General features: G+C 49.7%; 9 protein-coding genes and 1 non-coding gene across 10 annotated transcripts; 3 read left to right on the top strand and 7 right to left on the bottom strand.

Annotated features, from left to right (window-relative positions):
- Positions 1–41: 41 nt before the first annotated feature.
- DEU56DRAFT_834944 (uncharacterized protein) lies at positions 42–3507 on the bottom strand. The gene is made up of 4 exons (XM_041354727.1): positions 3253–3507; positions 3027–3190; positions 1000–2972; positions 42–947 (listed from the first exon to the last, which is right to left on the bottom strand). The coding sequence occupies exons 1-4, from the start codon at positions 3423–3425 to the stop codon at positions 150–152; spliced, it is 3108 nt and encodes a 1035-aa protein (XP_041202743.1). The 5' UTR covers positions 3426–3507; the 3' UTR covers positions 42–149.
- A 111-nt stretch (positions 3508–3618) lies between these two features.
- On the bottom strand, positions 3619–6433 carry DEU56DRAFT_834949 (P-loop containing nucleoside triphosphate hydrolase protein). Its single transcript, XM_041354728.1, has 9 exons — positions 6277–6433; positions 6102–6224; positions 5603–6048; positions 5480–5548; positions 5135–5423; positions 4672–5085; positions 4425–4622; positions 3990–4369; positions 3619–3934 (listed from the first exon to the last, which is right to left on the bottom strand). Exons 1-9 carry the CDS (start codon positions 6393–6395, stop codon positions 3690–3692), a joined length of 2283 nt encoding a protein of 760 aa, XP_041202744.1. The 5' UTR covers positions 6396–6433; the 3' UTR covers positions 3619–3689.
- A 1449-nt stretch (positions 6434–7882) lies between these two features.
- Positions 7883–9941, top strand: DEU56DRAFT_99932 (DUF1479-domain-containing protein). The gene is made up of 8 exons (XM_041360083.1): positions 7883–8331; positions 8381–8491; positions 8544–8601; positions 8652–9018; positions 9067–9368; positions 9422–9518; positions 9573–9626; positions 9685–9941. Exons 1-8 carry the CDS (start codon positions 8017–8019, stop codon positions 9848–9850), a joined length of 1470 nt encoding a protein of 489 aa, XP_041202745.1. The 5' UTR covers positions 7883–8016; the 3' UTR covers positions 9851–9941.
- Positions 9942–10073: 132 nt separating this feature from the next.
- DEU56DRAFT_834970 (Neutral/alkaline nonlysosomal ceramidase) lies at positions 10074–14187 on the top strand. Its single transcript, XM_041354729.1, has 20 exons — positions 10074–10337; positions 10396–10616; positions 10669–10687; positions 10745–10769; positions 10821–10935; positions 10992–11443; positions 11493–11547; positions 11594–11653; positions 11706–11733; positions 11889–11990; positions 12386–12529; positions 12585–12646; positions 12707–12731; positions 12781–13056; positions 13121–13278; positions 13339–13463; positions 13518–13643; positions 13718–13837; positions 13889–13920; positions 13971–14187. The coding sequence occupies exons 2-20, from the start codon at positions 10439–10441 to the stop codon at positions 14089–14091; spliced, it is 2223 nt and encodes a 740-aa protein (XP_041202746.1). The 5' UTR covers positions 10074–10337; positions 10396–10438; the 3' UTR covers positions 14092–14187.
- A 711-nt stretch (positions 14188–14898) lies between these two features.
- Positions 14899–15191, bottom strand: DEU56DRAFT_918313 (cysteine-rich protein; the record flags this gene model as incomplete). The annotated part of the gene is made up of 2 exons (XM_041358098.1): positions 14899–15053; positions 15104–15191. 2 exons carry the CDS (start codon positions 15189–15191, stop codon positions 14899–14901), a joined length of 243 nt encoding a protein of 80 aa, XP_041202747.1.
- Positions 15192–17516: 2325 nt separating this feature from the next.
- DEU56DRAFT_t112 lies at positions 17517–17588 on the bottom strand. Its single transcript has one exon. It is a non-coding gene; the product is annotated as a tRNA-Thr (tRNA).
- An 86-nt stretch (positions 17589–17674) lies between these two features.
- DEU56DRAFT_834984 (uncharacterized protein) lies at positions 17675–20273 on the top strand. Its single transcript, XM_041354730.1, has 5 exons — positions 17675–18249; positions 18303–18688; positions 18752–19007; positions 19061–19882; positions 19946–20273. The coding sequence occupies exons 1-5, from the start codon at positions 18145–18147 to the stop codon at positions 19994–19996; spliced, it is 1620 nt and encodes a 539-aa protein (XP_041202748.1). The 5' UTR covers positions 17675–18144; the 3' UTR covers positions 19997–20273.
- Positions 20274–20543: 270 nt separating this feature from the next.
- DEU56DRAFT_984393 (uncharacterized protein) lies at positions 20544–21749 on the bottom strand (the record flags this gene model as incomplete). Its single annotated transcript, XM_041359994.1, has 4 exons — positions 21437–21749; positions 21085–21381; positions 20986–21028; positions 20544–20926 (listed from the first exon to the last, which is right to left on the bottom strand). Exons 1-4 carry the CDS (start codon positions 21491–21493, stop codon positions 20544–20546), a joined length of 780 nt encoding a protein of 259 aa, XP_041202749.1. The 5' UTR covers positions 21494–21749.
- Positions 21750–21941: 192 nt separating this feature from the next.
- DEU56DRAFT_918316 (uncharacterized protein) lies at positions 21942–22846 on the bottom strand (the record flags this gene model as incomplete). Its single annotated transcript, XM_041358099.1, has 4 exons — positions 21942–22114; positions 22163–22241; positions 22297–22650; positions 22721–22846. 4 exons carry the CDS (start codon positions 22844–22846, stop codon positions 21942–21944), a joined length of 732 nt encoding a protein of 243 aa, XP_041202750.1.
- Positions 22847–23353: 507 nt separating this feature from the next.
- DEU56DRAFT_100243 (uncharacterized protein) lies at positions 23354–24180 on the bottom strand. The gene is made up of 4 exons (XM_041344557.1): positions 24154–24180; positions 23857–24097; positions 23675–23802; positions 23354–23624 (listed from the first exon to the last, which is right to left on the bottom strand). Exons 2-4 carry the CDS (start codon positions 23883–23885, stop codon positions 23425–23427), a joined length of 357 nt encoding a protein of 118 aa, XP_041202751.1. The 5' UTR covers positions 23886–24097; positions 24154–24180; the 3' UTR covers positions 23354–23424.
- Positions 24181–25253: the final 1073 nt, after the last annotated feature.

Raw genomic sequence — 25253 nt, forward strand, 5'->3', positions numbered from 1 at the left:
CCTGGCACCAAGACCAACCGACAATTCAATTACTTGGATATTGTCATAGCCAAAAAAAACCAAGGAGATATGGTATAGTTGTACAGAATGCAAAATACAGGAGCTGAAAGCATGCTAATGCTGACCACAATTCCACTTCTTAAATTAACCTACGACTCCTCGAACACGTACAATCCGTCCAGCTCGCCACCATTCACCAGGCCCGTTCGCATACAGCTAAAATCACCACCCCCAGCATCAACAAAGCCCTTCCTGCCAAACCCATCTGCGCGATCCACCACAGGAGGTGAGACGCTGAGTGCGCGCGGCGCTGAATGGGAGCTCGGTGAGGACTCCTCAACGCGCAGCCGCTTTTGTAGGGAATCACCCCGGGACGGAGAGTCGTTGCCAACGTCCAGTTCTTCCGAAGAGCGTTTTCGTTGGCGAGGCGTAGGGCTCGGTACCACAGACTCTCCACGCCGCGCTCGATTTTCAACAGGACGATCCGAGTCTGTCCGAGCACGCTTCGGCGGAGTCGAGGTACGAGGGACCTCGACAGTATCACCAGAAGCGGCGCTCTCTGCCTCGAGGTCTCCAGAAGAGCGTTTCCGGGGTGTGATAGCGTGCGTCTCGGAACCCGGGTTCGTGAGCTCATACTGGTCCTCTTCACTCTCTTCTTCCTCGTCTTCATACAGCTCTTCTTCTTCCTCTAGCTCCTCCTCCTCTTCTTCCTTCACAGCTTTGTGTCTCGGAACACGTACCTCTTCTAGTACTATTTCAGTTGGGTTTTCATGATCTTCCGGTTGCTGCGGCTGATGCTGTGGCGCTCGGGCTTGGGGTTCATTTTGGGGCGCAGGTCGCACCAGAGGAGTGACAGGGTTACCAGCGGCAACATTTGCCTTGATCATAGCACGTTCGCAGACGGAGCACCGGCAATGATACAGTGGTGCACACGCCTCGCGCCATACCTAATGTGGTTGGTTTGGACAAAGTAGCAACTTAGCACAGAATGAAACTCACCTGCTTGAACGCTTCGAGACTGTACTGTGCCATATGGGCCAGCGTAACCGGTACATAAGGGATAGGATGCAACAGTTTGGGTGACTCCAACACCGGTGATACAGGAATGGGGATGATGACTTGCGGCGGTTTCGGCCTTGCCGTGGCCGTTCCAGGCTCAGGCTCTTTCTCTTCAGAATGTGATGGTGGCGGCGACGGCGTGGTATGTAGCGTCGTTGTAGAGAGAACAGGGCTCGTCGTGTGTGATCCATCACTTCTCGTTGACGCACTGGTGCTACTCAAGGAATCTTCCTCGCGCTTACTGCCGATGTCCAAGCCGCCAGCTGCCCAATCAACGCCATCAAACCATACCCCAGGCGTGCGCAGCTCAGCAAGCACATCTTCAAGGTTCATCTTCGATGCACGCACAGCAGGGTCACCCCAAGTGCCTCCTATCCCATTGGCAGACTCAATAACGAGTCGCCGAACAATATTGTTCATCCCAGGCAGGAGGATCTGGCGCAGCTGCTTCGAGAACGCCCTAAAAGCCTGCTCACAAAGTCCGAACGAAGGGGGGGCCTGAGAACGAACAGTCGAGAGACGTGGATGCGAGTCGTCCGTGGGTGAGGGAAGAGACGACGGGGACGAAGGCCTCGAGAGCGTCCACGGACAAGGATGTGTAGCGGAAACTTTGATGCGGCGGCGAGATTGTCCACTCTCCAGAGGCTCGTCGTCGTCAGTTTCCGACTCATAGTCAGGTTCCTCGCCAGGATCTCTGACGCCTCCACCGATTGGTCGGGCGTAACCATACCACTGGTCGGCGGGGCTGCACCAGTGTCCGTCAAGAATTCGTGTCCGTGCCCAGTCAGCAATGGCCAGATCGCGCACACCACCTGCATCTTCAGTCATGGAAAGCAAGTCAGGATCATCTTCATCCTCCGAGCCTTCATAATCTGAGGAGTACGCTGATCGCGGAGACGGTGACCGCGAACGACGTGAAGGAGACTGGCTGTTGACGGGACTATACGAGTCTCCGCCTTCTGTAGTGCGTGTATGATCTTGCTGCGGCGCTACCACACTCTCCGGTTCACGATGATGGTAAGAATTTTGCGAAAAGTCAGTTCCCATGCCTTCGCTAGCCCAACGCGTAGCAGCGACAGCTTGCTCCATCAACTCCGGCATTTTCGTGTATGACCGTAGCCACAACTTTTCGCGGGCAACATTCAGGACCTCTGTAATTGAGCCTTCACCAAGTTCGATGAACGCATCGACTGTTTGACGCGTTTCCCAGTCCGCTGATGCGTATTTCCAGGGTGGAACACGTGCTAGTGCGAGTTGTCGCGGGCTGCCGGGCGAGGAACGTGATGAGGATGATGATTGAACAAAACGTGGACCTCCAATCGCCTCGCGGTCACGAGCACTTGATTTGATGCGATTCCAAAGACCTTCTGAACGACATGAGCGACACGTTGCATCAACTCCAGGCCAGGTTTCGTCATCTTCGTTCTCAGAACATAATACCATCAATGCAGGATTGAGGGTGGTTGCATACGGGTTATAGCCGCCCAAGGCCAGATTAAAATTGCCATGGCTATACAGTTGATTATAGCCGTTGAGACGCAGGTTACTTTGGACATCAAATTGCGGATCACACTCGGCGGCGGGAGCCTCACGTAGGCATACACCGCAAAATGTGGTTTTGCGGTGTTCGCGACACACGGATATCACGCCTAACCTTGGGATAACATGTGTTCGCTTTGCGGTTCCGAGACCGACGGATGAGCAAGGTGAATTTATGCGGCAGATGATGCAGGAATGGTAGGTCATAGTGCGAAAATGGGTGTGAGGAGGTAAACGGTAAGGCTGTGGCGCGATAGTTGCAGCCCCTGCAGCCCCATCTGCAGGTGCTTGGGGGCGTACGATTGCATATTGGTGGAGTATGTCATGAGGATCCAAGAGTGCGCATGCATGATTCCAAAATAGATGGGATTTGACTATAGCACAGTGAATTAGCGCGTCACGGTGATAAGATAAAGCAGGAAACGCACGAGCAGTACACCAAGAAGGGGTTACATTCATCAACTTCTCGAGTTCTATGGCCTGACATAAAGCTGCATAGACCATTCTTGAGGGCCAAACCTCCCTAACTTCCCAAGTAACTGGACAGTAAAGGTGCGTAGCGACATCCTTGAGGTACAAAGACGCAATATGTCTGTCATGCAAGCGTGTTTAATTAGAAATAGTTCAAAGTGCCATGCAGTGGCGCGGAGGTACCTGATGAGCTCTGGGGGGAGCTGTTGCCATGATCTGTTTGTATGTTTACCCTTGTAGATATGATCACCGGTTGAGTAGGTCGCAGCCGTAGCAGGCGACGTTGATAAGGCCGTGGTAGACGTTGCAGGCGACGTTAAAGGGGGTACCGACGCTGTCGACGGTGAGGGGGCCATTATCTGAGTATATCCTGTGCGAAGTGGACCTAGGCCTTGATTGGCGTATGGTAGACAGCCGGACTACAGATTCTTGGTGACGATTTCGGGTCACCGTCACTCTCATGCTGAAAAGTCACACACTTCCTTGGCTGGCACATTTCCCACGCACAGACCACCGCGTTGTGTAAGCGCACGCCTGCGAAAAAGTTATGGGGGAAACGTTCAAACGTTCAAAAAGTATCTAGATACACTATCGATGAACACATGCAACATCAAGGGTCTCTACACAAACAGCTTGCGTAATTCCAAACTAGCCGCGCGAAGTCTGTCCAGCTTCTTCTGTAATTCCGTACGCTTCGAAGCCACTGTGCTAGGCTCCTGCACCATCAGCTGACACCGCACGTGCGCGTCCGGCCCCGTCAAGCTCAGCCCTTCAAGCAGCGCCTGCTCTATGCCCTTATGTAGACCGCGAACTACCTCGTAATCAATCGCCAATGGAACCATGTCTGCAAAGCGCTTGTAGGATACTGCAAAAGGGCTCCCGTTTCAGTTTTTAAATCCACATCTCCGTGAAAAACATACCCTGGAAGTATGCCCTTACCCCCGCCATGATTAGAAGGGCAGGCTCCATGGGATCCATGGGCAGAAGCTTTGGAAGATCACTGGCCTTCACGGAAATGCCAGCCTCATTCAGTCCAGCCAGAGCCTTGTGGATGCCTTGTTGGAACGTTTGCCCATGAATCGGGTTCGCGTGAATAGTAGTAGGCGCTTGATAATTCTGCAGCTTTTTAGTCAGCTCTCCTTGGTCTCGACAACCTTTGTAATATCCAAGGAATTTGGCCTTGTAGTCAGAATAATAGTGGACGTTCAAGGTCGTCGGCGCTTTCTCGAGTTCCAAGAGCCAATCAATCTTTTCCTTTGCTTGCTTGGAGGCAGATTCAAGGTGCTCGTGCACTATCATTCTGCGGAAACGAAAGCATCAGCATAGAGGCATCGAATAGCGCGGGTTGCACGTACAGCACACTGTGAAGCGCGCCACCCCTTCCCATCTTCCCAAAATGTTCTTCGACCAGGGTGCCCAGGTCGTCCTTCAAAATGTCGTATACTGCTTGGAAAAGATCCTTTGATGGATCCGCCCATTTCTCAGTGAATTCCTCGATATATGTTTGTTGGACGATGAAAGGGTAGTTGTCAGGAAGTTCGCGAGTACGAGCCCTAGGATCTAGTCAGTTTGTGTTATAGCACAAGAATAAATCTCAAGGACCTTTGAGCGTGATTGAGGACATCCTCAATGTAAATCTTCTCCGACCGTGGCGTGGACACCCTCGGCTTGAGCATCGCAGGGACCACCGCAACTGGCTCCTGTGAGTCGTCCTCCTCGTTCGCGAGGAAATCAGCCTCCGGCAGTTCACGGGCGTCGCCCCTTGCCCATGGAATAAAGTGTGGGGCTGTCGCTCTTATAGCACGTTTGAATGCTTGTTGATGCGGTCGAATAGTCTGCAATATGCCGCCCTCATCAGGCGTCCCCTCGAGTCGTCGAGCTAGCTGTGTTGTGAATTCGCCGACTACATTCCAGACCTCACCCACGGGATCGCTCGACGGCGCTTTGGGAAGCTTTCTCATCTCGTCTTGGGTCTGGCGCAAAATATTGATTAGTTCCTTTTGGATTTCCGGAAGCCTATTACGTGCATGTGAGCATCAAAGCCGTGATAGAGAAGAAGTCCGACCTCTTCGCTATGAGCTCGGATAGAATCATGCTCAGCCGCTCCGTCAGGTTGCTCGTTCGCAGAAACTTCTGGTACTGCGGCTCAATAGTAGACCAGGGCTGTGTCAAAGCAAAGAAGTCATTTTCTTGCTTCCTTGCTTCGGCCCAGGAGATCCCTTTTTTGAGCGTCTGGGACCCAGGCTGTTTCACGCAGTACCAGTGGTTCACGAGCGGCTCCTGTTCGTTTCGGATATACTTGAGCCAAGTGCTCTCTTCACCAGCAGGAATGCGATCCGGCTTTGTGAGTACGCCTGTGACACAGAAATCAATGAGTGCTTCCAAAGGCCTCATGAACGCACAAACGCACCGACAGTGCGCTTGCCTTCAGGGTCATATTGCTTCGCCAGGTGATGCGCGCCCTGATTCTCGAAATCCGCTAGAAAAATAGGAGATGTAAAGAATTAGTTACTGAGACGCGAAACCAGCTTACTTTCACAAGTAACCGTCAGAAGGATGACACAGCTGGGCTTCTGGATGTAAGAAGCCACCAAACCCTTGACGAGGTCAATATCCCCGCTCTTTCCTGAACTCCCAACACTCGCGATCAGTCCAGGAAGGTCGACGAATGAAAGATCCGCGACATCCTTCCCACTTATCTCCAGAGAGACGGAGTTTTTGGAGAAGGATAACTCAGCTTCGTCGGTTGTCTGGTCATCTAGGTCAAGCAGGAAGTTCTCAGCTTTGACGCTGGGATTGAGAATCGCCCTTTGGGCGCGTTTAATCCGGTCTTCCACATCCGCCTTATTTGTGATGGGCGGTCCGAAAGGCGTATTGATCACGTCACAGGGTTGGCCTGACGGACCTGTGGTAATATGGAGCCTGACGATGCACTTCCAAGCCTCTTCTGATCGTGAAAGTTTACACTCGGTTGGACATCTTACAACAGGGTCAGAAACGGCGTTTCTAAAAATAAATGGACATGCGTTTACCTGGTACAGGTTCCAGATGAGCGAGGGAGTGTGATCCCTGAGATAGATTCTATGAGTGACGATTTGCCCGCGCTCTGCGAGCCTATGACGGCTATCATGGGCAGGTCCATGTCCGTTTGCACGCTAAATATTGTCTCGATGAGCCCAAGATCCTTTTCAGAAGGAAAAGACCAACCCTGTCATGTGCAAACGATTTATGAGGTCTAGCATCGCTCTGCGATGTTGGGATAGCGCCGAATCTGAAAGGCCAACACCGCCTTCCGACGGGGTGAGGTCAGTGCTGGAAGGTGACATTTCAAAAGCGAGGATGATTATGGTGGAAAATTCGAGTCCCAGGAGGGTATATACACACTGATCGATTGATGGGCCTTTTATACAAAAAGAATTGGCGCCAGCAACACACTCGCAACTAGGGACTAATATCAAACAAAGAAAGGAAAGTTCTAGCGACTGTTGGAAGGAACCAATGATTGGTATTCCTGTCACAAAGCTGTGGACCCACTTGCGATGCGGAGAACTTCTTATGATAAGAAAGAGCAGCGCTGGCCTGAATAGGAAGACTGCCGTATAGATATGACATGCATATGGGCTTAGAAACGAGAAGTGTCCGTTGGAATGAGGACAAGGATGTGCAGCAGACGCAACGAGGACAAAGGACTGCAACAAAGACAATGAATTTCAATAGCGAGATGCTTTCACATATCAACAGTTGCCGCGTTCGCCCTTTACAATAAGTACTTTGATTAGGATCACGATAGTTAAAAGAAAATTAAAACACTCACCTCACAGGTTTCACAGCTCATTAATATTGATGATGAGAGAAAAAGCACAGGTACCAACTCGGAATTCGGAGTATAACTATTAGTCCCACGCACATGCTCTAGTGTTTTTGTCCTCTGCCACCGCGAGCCTCATCGCTGGGCAGACAGCATCCTTCACATATGCTGCAGTCGTCCATCTCCTAGGATAGTATTAGCTAGGCCTGAAAGACGCTCGCGGCGTCCTACTTGGCACCAGGAAAACCTTCCTAGTGCTGTTTAGGACTCTCCTGCCTTCGCCTATGTCTAGAGGAAAGCAAATGGACCTTGTACAACTGACAAAACTTCACTCGTTCTGAATTCTGCCTTGGCGGCGCATCAGAGAACTGGTGAACAGAAGATATTGTCATATATCGTAATATATCGTAAGATATAGGAAAGGATTTCGTCACATTGGAATATAAAGCAATATAAGACCATATAAAAGCACCGCAATCAGCATAATGGCCAGCAAGAACTCACCGGTTCACTGATGCTCACTTGTTCTGCCCTGACAAAACCCTTGTTCTGCCAGGTTCTGCCCGCAGCAATAGATCCGCTGCTGTCGGCACTCATGACCCTCTGATAGGGTAGTTTACGAGAACGTTGGGGATAGTTAGCCACGAGGCGGGCTCTTTACCCCAGAGCCATGCACACCTGACTCCATAAGTCGGTTCTCTCGTTCCGGCCAGAGATTCGCTTCGAATACATGCAGCAAGATCTGACGAACTTGGAGCATAACACATTGCAACGTTAGTCCACGCAAATATCATCGAATCCGGTCCACTAGTGTAGAGCACAATTCTGGTAGAAGATCATTGGATGATAAGAGTGAGTCGATTTCTTACCTACTGATTCTTTCCCTCATAAAGTTACTGACAGCATCTCGTGCTCTCAACTTGATCAGCAGATTTTGCACTCGGAATCTACAAAACGTGTCAAGCGCTGTTGCCAGGATGCTGCATTTGCGCGAGGACTTGTTCCAGAATAACTCCTGAGTAACCTCGGACAACCGTGCTCGGGTCCCACAATCCACTGATCGGAGCTTGAACGCTCCTAGTTATGCGACTTAACAATCAGCAGCGACGGTCCTTGCATCTAGCATCCCCGCCGTCAACATGATCGTATCAACTATTTTTCACGCACGACATTCTCTCAGCACTCAGTTACCTTCTCGAACCCACTCCCGCACAATGATAGCAGCCGCCACACAGGCGAAGCGCGTCGCCAAAGAAGAAGGCACGATCGCGGACGTGTTCACGACACTAGGTCCTGGTACCGAAGTTGCCGCACTTCCAGCTCGGTTTGCTCAGCTGAAGAAGGATGTACTCACCGATATGGGCGCGACCCATGCGAGCATTGTGCAGGCCTGGAAACAGGTTCTAGTTGCTTTGGAAGGAAGAACGAAGGAGGTTATCAGTCTGGGGGGAGAAGTATATGCACTTATTCGAATGCTTCTTTACATGACCGACAGGAAAATAGGTCATTCCTCGTGTATCATTTACCGACATTAAACGCGGCTTGTCCGACACCCAGAAGGATGTCATCAAGAAATCTGGCGTTGTTGTGGTCACGGGCGCAGTCTCAAAAGAGGTGAACAGACTAGGTTACCTTGGTATCAGTCAGATCTATTGACAAGGTACAGGAAGCGCTACGATGGAAAGCGTCGGTGAAGGAATATATCGCTGCGAACCCTGTCAAAGGTCCGTTCATTCGCTCGCTCTTCTTTCGATAACCTGATATCGTGTCGCAGGCTTCCCAGCGCACGATATTCAGGCATATGAGCTCTATAACACTAAGCCTCAAATCGCGGCGCGTACTCATCCAGCCATTCTTCGTACTCAACAAGAGCTCCTCCAGCTTTGGCACGATCCATCAAACAAGCACGTCGACTTTAGTACCCCTATCAGTTACTTCGACCGCTTGCGCATTCGCACTCCTGGTGACAGCTCGTTCACACTTGGCCCTCATATCGATGGGGGAAGCGTCGAGCGCTGGGAGGATCCCACATTCCGTAGGGTCTTCCACCGAATCTTAGAAGGCGGAACGGGCTGGAAGTCACATGACCCATTTGATGTGTCCTGGCGCATGGATGCAAAACAAGATTTATACAATGCACCGTTAGCTTTCTGTGTTCTCCTTTAAATATATGCTCACCAAGTCCGAAGGAATCAATGTTCTATCCTTCGTTGTTGGCAGGGGTGGACATCACTCTCCACGACTGGCGTAGGTGAGGGTACACTTCGTGTACTTCCGATGCTCTCCCTAGCGACCGCGTATATCATGCTCCGTCCTTTCTTCCGTCCTGGCCCTGCGGGTGGCGAGTGGGAGCTGGACTTGGAAAGCAGCTCGTTTCCAGGTAGTGTACCAGGAAAGGGGCAGGAACTCAACGAAGAAACGCACCCGCATCTGAGACTCGGCGAAACCATGACGAGTATTCCAGAGATTCAGCCTGGTGATCAAGTTTATTGTATGTTGTATCTTTGCATTTCTTGAGCGCTTGTTGCATGTTTGCGCTGACAGGGCACTGCGACACTGTACATTCTGTCGAAAAACTTCACGGTGGTCAACACGATTCATCAGTTTTCTACATTCCTGCAGTGCCGCTTTCATTGAAAAAGTGGGTCTTCCATGGCTGATAGTCTAAGCCCGACTTTAAGTCTGTATTGTTCAGTGCATCATATATCCGGGACCAGCGAGCCAATTTCCTGCATGGTCTGCCCGCTCCGTACGTCTTTCGTCTCGAGCGTATCTCGTGATGCTGATTACACACTTGTTGCTGGCAGGGATTTCCCCGGAGGCTCCGGCGAATCTACTTTTAAAGGACGAGCTATGCCGCAGGATATCACCACTAGCCAAGGACGTCGGGCGTTGGGTCTTGAGCCGTTTGTGTCAAGGGGCGTCGAGAATGGCGAGCTTGTTGATGCAGCGAACCGTGTGTTGTTTGGTTGAGGGTGTTGTAGATAACTGAAATATCCTGTCTGATTTTTATGTATCTCGCTGCGAAAAGGGCTTAAATGCTTGATCAATGATGCAGAGCAGTTCTCAAGTACAATTACTCAGTTAATTTTTGAAAGCTTGACCAGTCTAAGTCGCACCGTGATCATGTGGGGGTTCACGTGAAAATGCCACCGAGAGGTACGACGTCGGCCCTGGCATTAGCTGAGAGTGTTTTCCCGTACTCTTGCAATCAAATATTCCATGACCGACCCAGCACCTACGTGCACAACATTGAGCTCGAGGTTAGAATTCGCACTAGACAGGAGCCAATAATCAATAGAAGCTCCATGATGCTCACACGCGCGGCTACTCCCACACGTTTCCGTCATCCCGAGTGTCACCAACGGGTCACCTCCGTTCTCCCAACTTGCCAATTATCATACCTTTGAATCTTGTTCATATAGAAACAATCATATATTCCGTTCCAGTGCCGAGTACAGTATGTCAATCTACTTTGTCGTATTCACCAAGCGCGTTCATGCTCACAAACCCGTTAGGTGCAAAATTCAATTTAACGACTTCGCATGAGCCAACGCAAAGATGTACCTCCCATCCTTCTCCACAGCACTCGCAGACTCGGCCTTTCCATTCAATTGGATTCACGACGTCATGCGTGTATTCGTTTTGTATCTAGCTGCGTTCTTTGCCGCTAGTCCGCCGGCTATTGAGGCCCAGGGTGGTAGCAGTGTCGGTAGTGGGGAGTATCTGGTCGGTCTTGGTGAGCTCGTAATCTAATAGAGCTAGTTCAATACTGACAGTCTGCGCTGCAGGCATTGGAGATGTTACTGGGTACGTTCGCTACATTCTTGCTGTCCTTCGTTGTACCTCATGTTACCTCTCCGTCAGCCCAGTTGTCGAAACAAATATGATGGTACGTCCTACATCATTCCTAATCAAATTCACCATATAACCAGCGCGTCAGGGTTATGCATACCTACCACAAACTGACACAGGCCTCCACATGCGTCAGCGAAGCCGCGCGTTTATCGTTGCCGACCCTTCCAACCCCACTGACCGTGTTCTCTTCATTAACTCCGGTACGTCGTTCATACCCAATTCATACCCTTCAACTCAACCTCACCTGACAAAATAGACATTTGCATGGGCGACACTGGCATCCGACGAACCATCCTCTCCTCTCTTGCATCGCTTTACGGAGATCTCTACACGACCGCAAACACCGCCCTCGTCGGAACCCACGCCCACAGCGGCGTCGGCGGCTATCTCGAGAACCTTCTCCCACAAATCACTTCTCTCGGATACGTGAATGATACCGCAGCCGCCATAGTCTCCGGTACACTCAAGGCCATCGCAGACGCGCACAACTCCCTCGTGCCGGGCAATCTGAAGCTAGGGAACACGACACTGCGGAATGCGAACCGGAATCGGAGCCCCAGTGCGTACTTGGCGAATCCGGAGTGGGAGAGGGCGATGTATGAGGACGACCAGGACACGACGGTGACGGTGTTGGGCTTTGAGAATGTGGATGGAGGTGCGACAGGATTGCTGAGCTTTTTCCCGGTGCATGGGACGAGCTTGTATGAGGTGCGTGTGTGTTTCTATGTGCTTGCTTCCAAAATTTCAAGGGCAGTAGAATAATACCCTGGTGAGCGGTGATAACAAGGGCATGGCAGCGTGGATGTATGAATGTAAGCCTCCCTCCGCTCACACTAGGCAAATCTAACGCTTCAGTAGCATACGCCGAGCCGTCCTCGATGCCTGGCAACAACTCCTTTGTCGCAGGGTTCGTCCAATGTGAGTCACCATCCCCTCTTCCTACCTCCTTGTTGAAACAAGGCACTTGAAGCCAATGTGGGCGATACAACCCCGAATACGTGAGCTTTCTGTTGAAGGTGATGATGTTGATGTACTGACTTAGTTTTGATCATATTTCCGACTTCAACAATGCGCATATATGCACTTTTTTCCTTCTACGACACGCGCAATCCACCCACTGGCATTCATGTATGCACATGCTCTACTACAATAGCCTGGGCGCCTATTGCGAGTCGCCCGGAAAACCATGGGATGGCCAACCCTGTGAGTTTGAGCACTCGACATGCGGTAATCGGACTGAGGACTGTCACGGACGGTGAGTTCTTCCTTTAGTCCTTTCCTGCCAATTGGTTGGTTGGTTGTTCGTTATCCATTTCTCAACCGTCTCGGTCGAGCAAGCGAGTATGTTTTCTCGCGCTTGTGACGCTTACCTGGTCACGGCAAGAGACAGCGTACTCGCTGCTCTTCTAGCGCCGTATTGTTCATTCACTTTCCTATCTGCATCGTTGCTTGTGTTACTCGTGATCTGCGTCAAATGTTGTTCCCTGTTTGTCTGGTCAGTCCAGTGGAACAGAGAAACAAGGAGCATTGCAGTCGTGCGATCACTGTCAGCGGAGGATTAAGGTCACCGCGCAGCGGCCTCTAATCCTCTGTCGGCCTTCTATTTCTAAGCACCATGACATACACTAACATTCCTCTCTTGATATCAAGGGGCCCCGGCTTCCGCATCTCGGATTTCGAGTCCAATCGTATAATCGGGCAGGCACAGTTTGAAGCAACACGGACCGTGATGGAGGCGAACAACATGACCTCGGTGAGCGGGAGTGTGAAGAGCGTGCATGTGTATCTCGACATGTAAGCCGTATCCACGCACCTCCTGTTAAAGCGATCGAGACTGATACGGTTGAAGGACGACTTATACGTTTACGTTACCAAATGGGACGCTTGCGAGAACGTGCCCCGCTGCCTTGGGTGAGTAGCCTCCTTTCTTCCATCAACACCTCTTGTTCCTCCTGAGCTAACTCACCCTAGGTTATTCATTCGCGGGCGGAACCACGTAAGCTCATGCTGCTTATATAGTTCCTATCCCATAACCCGTTCGACAGTGATGGCCCCGGCGCCTTCGACTTCATTCAAGGAGACAACTCCTCCCACTCCCAAAACCCCTTCTGGGAGGTCGTCAAAAGATTTGTCACCCCAGCCCCGTCAGAAGAGCAAATCGCTTGTCACTACCCCAAACCCATATTACTGAACTCGGGATATAACTATAAGCCGTACGACTGGTCGCCTGGGACGGTGGACGTGCAGATGCTGAGGGTAGGGCAATTCGTGATACTTGTGATGCCAGGGGAGTTGACGACTATGGCGGGGAGGAGGATGAGGTGTGTATCTTCCGGGCGTGGGTTTTAAGTCTTGGTTATTGATATATTTGTGTTCTTTGTATAGGGACGCACTGAGGGCGAGGCTGATTGCGGAGGGTGTCCTGGACGACAATGCATATGTGGTGATCGCGGGTCCTGCGAACACGTACGGACACTACGTCACGACGCGCGAGGAGTATGATGTGCAGCGATACGAAGGGGCTAGTACAATATTTGGACCTGGTAAGTCTGCTCTCCGAGCTTCTTGCGGGAATTTGTATTTTGACAAGGTTTGGTTATCAGCCACGCTCGAGGCGTATATTAACAGGTACAGCGAGCTTGTTCCATATCTCGCGGATGATAGCACTGGGATACCGTCGTCCAATGCTGCCCCTCCGGAGCAGACGAGTAAGGCGATCTCGCTACAGGCAAGTCATCGCACTTGGTATGACGCATCTTTCAATGAGTAACTCGTGAACCAGACCTCGGTGCTCGTCGACAATCCTCCTATTTTCAAGCACTTTGGAGGTGTCCTCGCCGATGTCGAGAGTAGTACATATCACGCGGGAGACACTGTAGCTGTGCGATTCGTTGGTGCTAATCCACGGGTAGGTCTTTCACTCCCATCATGAATGGATTCCTCCTTTTTATTTGTGTTCTGACCCAACCTTAAATCCACCAGAATAATCTGAGGCTAGAGGGGACATTCCTCACAGTGGACCGAGAAGTGAATGACGAGTGGGTGGTAGTGAGGACAGATTCACACCCGTCGACGACATACCAGTGGAACCGGACGAGCAAGGTACGATTTCAAATGCAAGATATGCATGTCCATTCGTTGATGTCATTTTAGGTACTTGGCACGAGTACGGTTGATATCCGATGGTGAGTTTTTTGAAAGCGTGAATTGCGCGGTTATCTGATCACTTGCACAGGACCATTGAGGATGGAACGCCAGCGGGAATATACCGAATAACATACTACGGCGACTCAAAGTCGCTATTGGGCAGTATATCGGCGTTCACGGGTGATTCTTCGACGTTTACTGTGGGATGACGACTGCTTTGACTGGCTTTTTGTTATGGGACGCTTTCTGTTTTCTTGTGATGTTGTCGTGTTGAATTATATGGATAATATTAATCTCGATGGCTATATCTGGTCTGCGCCTTCTAGATTACAGTGCATCCAGTCGTCGACTATCTCTCCTTCATCGACGCAGCTTTGTTCCGTCTCCCCGCACTGCACACTATCATGCAACGCACGCTACTGCACTTTCTCCGCTATCCAAAGCATACAATTGACCGACCTGCGTCTTGGACTCGTACACGCGCAAAATATAAATTCTCAGCGCCTCGCTCATGCTTCGAATTCAAAGCTTCTGGTGTCTTACATATATAAATAATTTCGATGGTAGCCGACATCTCGAATGAGTGTTCTTCACGTCCGTTGTATTCGGTTCTCAGCCCCTTCTGTCAGCGCGCAGGGAAATGACTCGCTGAAACTTTGAGGGCGAGATGGACGATGGCCTCACTAGTACTGCATCGAACATTTCACATACAGAATCATTAATAGAAACGGCACATCAAATGCTGTTAAGAAGACGAGCCAAATTTGCGCACTTGTGACGAAAAAAACACCATGCTGCTAGTACTACGACGAGTACTTGTGGGGGGAAAGCGTAGAACTGATACTAATAATACAGAAAGCAGACGATGAAACGCAGTTACAAACTACGTGCGAACCTAACACAAGACCCATGCACGAGACCAAACAGAATACACAACTATTGCAAAAAAAGACGTTGTTCCCATAATGCAAGAGGGGCCTGTGAGTTCTTGTCGCCGCATTCACGATGGGACTCACTCAGAGAGTGGGTGTCAACGCGACGACGGCACAAGCTGCCATACACCCCCCCAGGGCTACATTGCATCCAACCACTGCAGCAGGTGCTACAGGCAATGCAACCCCGAATGTGAATCCTGCGCCGGCGTAACAAGCAACGGCCAGGCCGTTGCATCCTGCTCGAGCAGTCAAGTCAGCGGTGCGCAACAACATGATTAGGTCTTACCTGTCTGACAAATACCGTAGGCAAGCGGACCTGCATACGCAGGGGCTGCAGCGGCAGTGAGGAGGACGGCGATTGATTTGAAGTTCATCTTGAACACAAGTAGTGATGAGTGGGTGTGCGTATGAGATGGTGGATGGTACTAGAAGGGCCTGTTAGTTGTAGTTTACCTGGGCTCAACTGATATATGGGTGGGCGACATGAGATAGTAGCTCCGTTTCAAAATATAATTATCTCGCGGTTTACATGCGGCGTGATATGCAACAAGTGATACTTATAAGAGGTGACAACCTGGTGTATACTGGTTTATACTTATATGTAGATCTCACTAGATGTCACTTTGAACTTCCAGTTTTAAACCCAGATCTCATCAATCTCGCTTCAGATAGTGCGGAGATTGAGCTTACGACCCATATTTCAAACTCCGAACACTGCATTCAATTGACGCGTCGAGGGCTGAGGGGGTTTGGGAAATCACTGGCTTGCGCCGACCAAGTGATACGCCTCAATATTGCGTTCGTCGCCACGCTAATTAGTTACTTCGTTATTTCAACCAGGAGGTCTCTCGTGATCAATAACCCGTTTTTCTGTTTGTCTTCATCATGATGGCTGAGAACGTTTATCCATATGCATGGCTAAACGTTCTCAGCCAGGGTTAAGTTATAACTCTTTTAACGGGTTAGTGACAACACTGTAGCCATGTGATCTTCCTGTGGAACAACCAGGGCTGTGATCAACACTACCTAGACACAGTCACTCCTATCGTAGATATATCTGTGTCTAGCTAGCGTGCCAGTGAGATCGAAACAGCGAGACATTGACCCTCGGATAAAAGAAAAGACAAGTGAGAACGCATGTAAGTGCCCATGGTCGGTTCTTTTTTTTCTATAGTACTCCGCCGAAACTGTGTCGTTGTCATCATCTTATGATTGACAACGACATTCTTCCCATCACCCAGAGGGGGCCTATGTGCGGGTCCGCATTCACGATTGAACTCACTCAAGGAATGGGTGCAAGCGCGACCACGGCACAAACTGCTGTACACCCCCCCAGGGCCACACTATATCCAATCACCGCGACAGGTGCTAAAGGAAGTACAACCACAGAAACAACTCCGGCGCCTACAAAACAAGCGAGACCCAGGCCATTGCATACTGCTCAAGAAGTCAAGTCGGCGGTGCGCAATGATAGGATTGGATCTTACCTGTCTGGCAAATAATGTAGGAAAACGGACCCGCGACTACGGGAGCTGCAGTAGTAGTGAGGACAGCGATTGATTTCAAGTTCATTTTGTACGAATGGTGATGACTCGGCTGAATGAGATATGGTGGTTGGTATCAGACCTGTTAGTGCTTACCCAACTGTTCTAAGCTCCGTTTTGAAGACGCTTTGCGGTTTACACGAGGCGTGATAGGGCGTGATGTGCAAAATTCATAGGAGATGATAAGGTATAGCCTCACGTGTGATGTCTTCTCACTCCATTGCTTCATTTCTGACTTTGAATGACATTGAAGGGCATTAGTCGCGGCATGTCGATTGTAACGCGTTCCGCGCAGGGGTTTGCAAGTCTCCGACTCTACTGGCCAGAAGTTTGAATTGCGAATGCAAGGGTACTTTCCCCAGTAAGCTGAGGAGGTCTCCGGCCAAGTGCAGTTTCAAATCCTCAAGCCCCCTCAATCTTCTCAACCTTCTAATCTCGGTTCCAGCTTCTAGCGCGGAGATCTAGGGTACGATGCATCCCCGTATTTCAAACTCCGGACGCCCCTATGACACGTCTTTTGTCGTACACCTATACAGAATTTCTGATCAGTGATAAAACGGATCAGTTGACGTGTTTGAAAAACCAGCTCGTCACGATGTGTAAGGACTCACTACGTAGGTGATAAAGCCCCGCATGTAGACGGCGACCGTGGACTGCCAACGCTACAAACCTACAGGTACATAGACTGGCCCAAATACGTTGAGACTGAGAGGACGATCGATCCCGATGTGTATCGATGGTAAGGCAGAGAAATGGCTGCTGACCCTGGGTTACCGTCGTAAGACAACAGGGATTCAAATTTCTGCTGGAGCCCAGCACATGCTTTGCCGCGGCCCGATTGAAGTGATGATGGCGGCCCGTTGTTTGACGGTTTAAGCACCTGTCTTCTTGCCAGCGGGATGTCGCCTTCTGTATGTGTTGTTACTGCGGTACAATGTTGGGCCAAACTGAGAAGTTGCGTGTATGACTGAAGTTGATTGAATTGCATTAGGATATGCATATGGTCACGAGTCTGATGGCTACGTGGATCCCGCGCGTTTGTTGAAGCCTTGAAGCTTGAAGTATACTGCAGTCACTCCATTAATATGAGGTTCTCGCAATGGCCGCTCAGGTTGAGCAATAGAAAAAGGTCCAAGAAAAAGAAATAAACACACTTGCCCACTGGCTGGATTGAACAACCGACCTCACCATTACGAGTGGCGCGCTCTACCACTGAGCTAAACGGGCATGAACACGTATTCAAAACTGAAATATAAGGTAGAGGTGGATATATTCTGCGCAAATTTTGCCAAGTCAGCTACCGGAGTTATTATTCTCATCATCGATAAGACCCACCAGGTCCAGGAATCATGATTGGCAGCTCGAGCCTCAAAAACCTGCTTCTTGAACAGTTCCGGCCTGCCATGCGGTGATGCACCTAGCGCGGAGGTGTGGTAGTTGCCAGAACCCATGAAGCGAATCCTCACGCGGACTCATCCTCCGTCTTCCTCCGTCGCCGCCTCGCGAAACGATTCACTGTTATCGATCAAGAGCAACATCGTCGCAATTTGAATTTCGCTACAATTATCAGCTATTATAAGTCAACCGTCTACGCTGCAAAACCCGTGCCTGCCGACTTCACGGGGTGCCGATTGCACGGGGCCTGATAGACATTGTACCAAGTTGTGCCAAGTTGCTCTACCAACAAGATGGAAGAGAAGACATACGAACTTGGTCGGAGTTTCGACTGGACGTTTTTCATGCGATAAATTCTGCAAGGGCCTTTCAAGTTGAATGTCGCCCAATGTCTCAAATGTCTGCTACATCCCACTTCCTTCACCTCCCCGACGATGTGCTTGTATATCTGCTCGACCTGGCACCTATGAGTGACCTGGAGAGTGTCTCCAAGGTAACTGCCCTCACGTTTCCTCGTACGTACGCGCCGGACTGACCCTCACGCAGACATGTAAACAACTCAAAACTATCTGTGGATTAGTTCGCGCCCCGTACCTGTATGAGCTCAACCACGAGGGTCTAGAGTACAACGCTGCGTCCGCATCATCAACCGTGTCCTTTTCACATGCGCTGGCTTCCCTCAGGTGCAGAGAAAACAGATGGAGGACAATGCGCCCAATATCTTCGTCCTACCGTTCAACTTTGAACGAGAGCAATTTCACTAGCTACTCTCAAAATGTAGCTTTGTATGTGTCCAGGCAGATAGCATCAGCTGTTGTCCACGGGGACACGGTGGAACATTCAACATATCACGGCCAAAGCAACGAAGTTACTCGATTCCATGACGCCGATGTACTGCAGGACCTTCTTGTTCTTCTACGAATGCACATTGGGTCAGTAGTTGTCCTCCCACGTTAATGCCTGCAATAAAGTGGTATTGACAAACCCTTTTTCAGAACGGGAGTGTCATATCTCTGCTTCCTCTCCTTGAGAGGGATGTCTCCGCATTCAGCAGCTGCTAGTCCAACGCGTATCATCCTCACCGGCATCAGTCCCATGGGATACATTTCTGCTCCACTCCATGCTCATGGTTTAAGAATACTCGGTACCTGGTGTGCGTTGCTCACAACGGTTCGCTGTTCAATGAAGCCGGAAGCGCAAGTCAATACCCTCTTGCTTTGCAACTGGAAAACCAATTCATTAATCAAATTGGTACGCACGCATCTTCCAATCCCCAAAAATTGGCTAAGAATCGCGTAAATAAGGCGGGTGTTCATCCCGACAACATCGACGATTTTCATTTTATAAACTCCCGCACACTTGCCGTCATTCATAGAGCGGCCTCTAATTCATCTCAACTAGTTCTCCGCCTCTACGACGTCACTTTGCCAAGCCAAATCTCTTCATCCGGTTGTGTGAGACTCCGCTTGTCTTTGCGTTTACCCCTTATCGAGAACCATGCATACATACTACCTATCAGTCGTATGGTTCTACCGAGAGCGTCGCAAGAGCAGGTTCTCCAGCCCGATCAGCGCCCTCATGAAATATTATCCCCGAATAGCGGAATCATGGCTTTGTCGATACCTCTTGGAATGGGTACCGAGGAGGCTCGATTGAACATCGCTATCGACGTTGCAATGTTGCTTTCCATCGCTCGTGGCAACGACATTTCTGACCGCACGATGTCCTGGAGCCAGTGGGGTCCAAAGATATCGCGCGTTTTCTTGACCAACGATGTCCTCCGCGCAGAAGGCGATGTAAAGCCCCTCCAGGACGTGGAAGGCTATAGAATAGCCTTTTCCACGAACATAGACTGCGGTGATAGCCAAACTCCCATTTCAGAGGAGCATTCCCGTCCTGCAGCTTTCATTATAGACTTCAATCCTGCGAGTGTCCGATGGGCTCGTCAAGAGGACAAGGCAGGTCGTGGACTGCGTGGTGCTTTGGTAACAGAACCGAGTGTTTTACGACCAGGACACTTCTTTGCAGAGGAGGTAGTCAGCTCTCTGCCTTATACCCGAACTATGCTCGAGGGATACCTGCCCCAACACCAAATTCGGCTTTCACGAGATGAAGTCGTCTATCCTGTAGGTTTACGCACGCACGCATGCGTCTTTTTGTCCCACTGGCTGATGCTACTTTTTCCTTAGGCCCATCCGGTGCAAGAATCTCCACTGCATAATGTTTACAGCTTTGCATAGGATGATGATGATGGAATTGTTGCGATACGTGCTTGCTGATACTTTAGAAGTCTCGACTCATGGCATAATAATCTCATACTTGACACTTTAAGCTTTAAGTTTCAAGTCCACAACATATACATACGTCGGTGAAGGCAACTCCACCGAAGCTTACGATATTGAAATTGATGCAATCATGGTATGTTTGCAAAACCTTCGCCCGCACACCTTTTTTAGGAAATAAATCGATCCTCGACAAATATTGATCGTCCTTCCGACTCTTGAGTCGATCTTGAACCATCCGATTCTCAACATCTCTGAGTGTCCCAGAATCGTGACATCCTAAGACCAGCATCCCATCTAGAGCAACTTCATCAGATACCACCATGAAACGGGGGTTCTTGAACACATGGAAGGCCAAACAGCACTTCGCAGAACCTGTGATCCTCGGTTTCGTACATCTCAAGCAAGGGCTTCAAGCTGTGACCAATGAGCTCTTTCACGCTATGCTCCAGAGGCACAGTCTAGACACTGCATTGGCACCATGCTCAGATATATTAACTGTGACTCACCACTGTCGCCCCAGGCCCTGGTCCAGTCTGGCGCACCACCTCAATTCGTAGAATGTTCTGACTATCTCCAGCCAAGAGTCCGTCGCGGACTTGCGAATATCCTCGTAATAATGTGTGAGCAAGTTGACAAGCTCGAGAGCGCAAGGCTCGACGAAAGGGAAGAGGTATTTGTGCGTGGCAGCGAAGAGTGTTCCAATCGTGTCTGCAGCAATTTCCTTCTCGACTGCGATCATGCTATTGACTTCGAGCATCTTGTCAAGGTCAATATCTCCGATCTCAAGTTCGAGGTTCCCATTGACACCGACGTCATCCGTGACAGAGATCGTGTTTGTAGTAGACGACCCGGATTCAAAGGCGGCGGCAGCTTCAGTATTAGAAACTAGAAACAATGGCATTATTCATCAGGAAACTCCTCGATCAAAAAAGACGACAACATACAGGTAGAAACATTATCCTCACCATGCTCAGCTTGCTTGCAGCTCTGCAACAACGGAGGCACGACGCTCGGTAGGTACGGCGCAAATTCCTCGCCAAAACCCTAGCTATCACACCGAAGAACAGGAAATTGCAATCCCGAAGACGTGCGCTACCCATCTCAACACCTTGGAACGCCTGCTTCATCATGTCCGCGAGGTATGGACGGAAGACATCGACACCAAAAGCCTCTGCGAACGTTCCAACAGCGTCCATAGCGATACCGCGGAGCTCGGTCTCCTCTCCTTCACCAGTGAGGATGAGGAAGTGCTGCAACTTGTTCATGGTCGGCTGGAAGTAGGGGAGGAACTTATCTTTTGAAGCGTGTGCCGCACTACCAAGGGTTCCAGTAACCACAGTCTTGACAGTCTTGACAGCGATATCCGAAGAGTGTAAAATTGGATTTAGAAACTACAGGCCATTGATACTCGTCGTACATGTACAGAAATATGGAAAATGTGAATGTGTCCATGAGTCACGAAAGAAACGGACAGTCCAGTAGTACATATCGACGAAAGAAAAAATGTGTCCATAAGTCACAAAATGAGACGGACATACCAATAAAAGGAAAAAGAAAAGGAAGAAACATAATAAATCGAGAGACTGACATGGCGAAGGGACTTGGGATAGATTGTGCGAGACTGCGGGAAACGGCCTTCAACTCCAAGTCGTAGAGACAGGAAGGAGGCCGTTAATGTTGTTGCGGCGTTGTCGGGATTCGGTCGTAGGGGACCTCCGACGTCGAAGACTGCAGAGATAGGCAGGCGGCGTGACGAAATAGTTTGTGCGCGGGGGCCAGTGGTGGCCTTCAACCTCGTGGGCAGTGAAGCTCCAGTCGTAGGGGACAGCGAGGGAGGCAGTTGCAAGTCCTCGAGATTTGGTCGTAGGGGACCTCGGGAGTAGTGTTGTCCGTGAAAGGATCAGTCTTGAAGAATATCTGTCAAGTTTCCTAAAGCGAGCGTCTTCTGATACGGAAGTGGTGTTCCTGGCGACAGCATAGAAGTAAGTCCAAGCTGCGCCATGGCAGCAGCCCAGCCGTCGATAAGAGTGGCCTGGTCGACGAGGAGTTCGCTTTGAAGTTGTTCAAGTTGACCTGCTTGAAATCAGCAAGCAAATCAGCACGTTATGAGAAATTACTTACTGATGTAGTCGAGTTGATTGGCGTGAGTGCGTTCGATGCTGTCACGGACAGCAACCAAGCGAGAGGCTCTAGATTCGTGCTAAAAAGACGATGAGTGTTATTATTTGTTTCATAATGAGGATATAAGTCCATACCTTGTGTTCACCCGGGCAGGAACTCTGATGCTTCTTATCCAGAGGTTTTAGCTGCGGGGTGGCAATCGAAGACGGAGTGCTGCCGAGCGAGAGAAGGTCCGAGGTGCCAGGGGGGTCACCAGCAAAGTCGTCATCGTTGTCAACGAGGGTAACATCTGAATCGATCGAGAGTCGTTTCGGCCTCTGAACTGGTGACGAAGGTAGTAGTGGTGTGCAGGGTGCAGTAGAATTAGTGGGTGTTGAAGTGCTGGAGTAAATTGAAGAAATTGAGAGTGCAGCAGAGAAATTGGATTCGTTGATGGCGAGAGGTGCTAGATTAGGCTCGGTGTCATTTCTGAGGAGTATCCGGGCAGTCTTGTGGGAAGCTATAAATTAGGACCGCCATGGAGAAGCAGAGTTCTGATATGACGAGGCCCGCGGTTACGTTCTCCGCTTCTTTGATGGCCTTGGACGTGCGGTCCACGATAGTTCGCTTGAACAAGAATGCAGCGAGACAGCCAGAGACGGTGACATGTGCGGCGCCGTCGAAGATAGTAGAAATGACAGGCATGATGTAAGGCGGGGTCGTTAAGAAGATGAAGTAAGTCGTGAATATGCAGTACGCGAAAAGAGGACGGGTACTGAATGTGGATATCGTTGGCGGGCATCGTTATATTTATACTATGTTGGCGCAGAAAACAAACATGCACAGCTTTTCAAACAAACAAACTCGACCGCGACGCGTCTCTAGTCACGTGTTTAAAAGAAATCAACTATGGCACCCGAGACGTCTTGACGCCTCGATACTAAACCAGCCCTCTAAACTTGGCCATCTGTGCTGCCGTGGATATGGCCCGAGGACTATCTCTCCCGTGGGACAATCCCGGACCAATATCCATGAGCAGAACGATCCACCTCTTCATTCCATCACGTCTTCATTGATTATACATTTTAGTATACAACAAAGTTTACCCAGCGACTAACATCGCCAGTACTGCTATCATAAGTACTTCCTTTCCTTTCCATATATGTTGCAATAGCGGCTGATATACCATACCATAACCCAAAACGCAGAAGAAAAACAAGGATATTGATATCGACTAGCGACTTAGTCACCGACTTTATGCCAGCATTGAAGACTACTAAGGCTTATTCAGTAAAGCCACCCTGCGCGCCAGTGGCCGCAATGCGAGCCAAGGCATCAGCATTGGTGGTGCAGGTGATCGACGTTCCAGCAGAGTTGACGAGAGGAAGGGCAGCGCAAGGGAGACCCGATCCACAGGATTGAGTCGCGTACGTTCCCCCTACGCATTGCGCAAAAGCGCCATTGACGCATGCATTGGTACCCTCTGCATAAAATGTTAGAAAACGACATGGTCCTCCAGTGAAGTGGACTCACCAGTGCAGGAAGAATTGGCAGTCAGCGTAGCGCATTGGGCGTTGAGCTTCTGAGCGTTCTGGCCGTTGGTAAGCTTGAAGTTTGCACTGGTGCTTGAGGAAGTTGCAGACGGAGCAACGGAAACGGTGCTAGTACTTGATATCAATCACTATACAATATTTACAGTCTACAAAATCAGTTACTTTAAAATCTTCTTGAGCTCGTCCATCATTTCCCATGCTACACACCACTGCCAGTTGATACGTGTATGTGCTCTTGGAAAACAATTGAATTCATGCTGATCCCCGCATCGGAGTCAGCCGCGAGCTTAGTATGATATTCTCGAACGCTAAGGATGAGGCGTGGTCCCAGCACAAACATCTGGATGAGCGAGAAAATTTCATTAAAACCAAGATAAACCTGGGTTCCCATGGAATATGCGTCCTATAGAAATCAAAATCATGAACTGTGGTCGCATGCAGAGGTACAAATCGGCATACCGCTGAGATTGTGGGAGACAAATAAACGAGGTTGAAGCAAGAGATAGCAACAAAGCTAACACGCGCAGAATATCAGCAGGAAAAGAGAACCACGTTCACATTATGAACTCACCTCGCAAAGTAAAGTACGTGAGTTTTCATTAACACCGTGACAGAGTCCCCGATAGTAATCCATGCGGTCGACGGTCGTTGCAATTCACGGAAGTGTTTGACAGCAGTCCAAACCACGAGACACAGTGCGAGGACCTCCCAGATAGTGGCGAGTATAAAACTCATGGAGACCAGAAATACGATATCTTCTTCAATGTTAGCTGTGCACTGATAGGTACCGGAGAGAATGAGCTCCTCTGGTATCGATCAATAAGCATGACGCATAAATCTTACCATAATTATAGCTTACCTTCTGAAGTCCGATTCAACGCTATTGCGATGATTACTACATTGGCGATGTTGACCGTCAGGAAGGCGATAACGAGAAATATGAGCAAATTTCTGGATTGCTGATACATGGCATGTAACCGAGCAATCATGATGACTTGCATGATGTTTCAGTGAAGTTACTATCATTGAGGACTGCCTAGCTCACCGCCCAGTATTGCAAATACGACGGCACCTGTCCAATTTATTGTGACATACATAATACGGCCTGGCAGATCCAGAAGTTAGCGATCAATCTCGGAGGATCACATTCCAAACAAACTCACAGCTGCGGTAGTTATTATATTGAATCAACACGCTGATCAAGAATCTCACTCACCCCTATATGGGAAGTGAGGTCGTTCAGATCACAATGGCAGGAATCAGCGCAGAATACTCACTAGATCAGTCACCGGGATTGTTGTAACACCAACTGTATGCCACCAGTTAGAAGAAACAAATACAGCGTATGTGAGGACATCATACACAGAATGTAAAGGCTAAATGTGAGAGATACTGATTAGCAGAGCGGCCATTGCTTAGCCTTCCAAACGTACACAGCATATAACATTCCAAGATAGCGCAACTAGGATATTATCAAGTCAGCACAAATTGTCGATCACACTACTAATGACAGATACGTACACTCAGATACATAACGGTCATCAGGGACCAACGTTGCC

This window comes from Suillus clintonianus, assembly GCF_016758775.1.
Source record: "Suillus clintonianus strain FC179 chromosome Unknown DEU56scaffold_129, whole genome shotgun sequence".
Classification (NCBI taxonomy): Eukaryota; Fungi; Basidiomycota; class Agaricomycetes; order Boletales; family Suillaceae; genus Suillus; species Suillus clintonianus.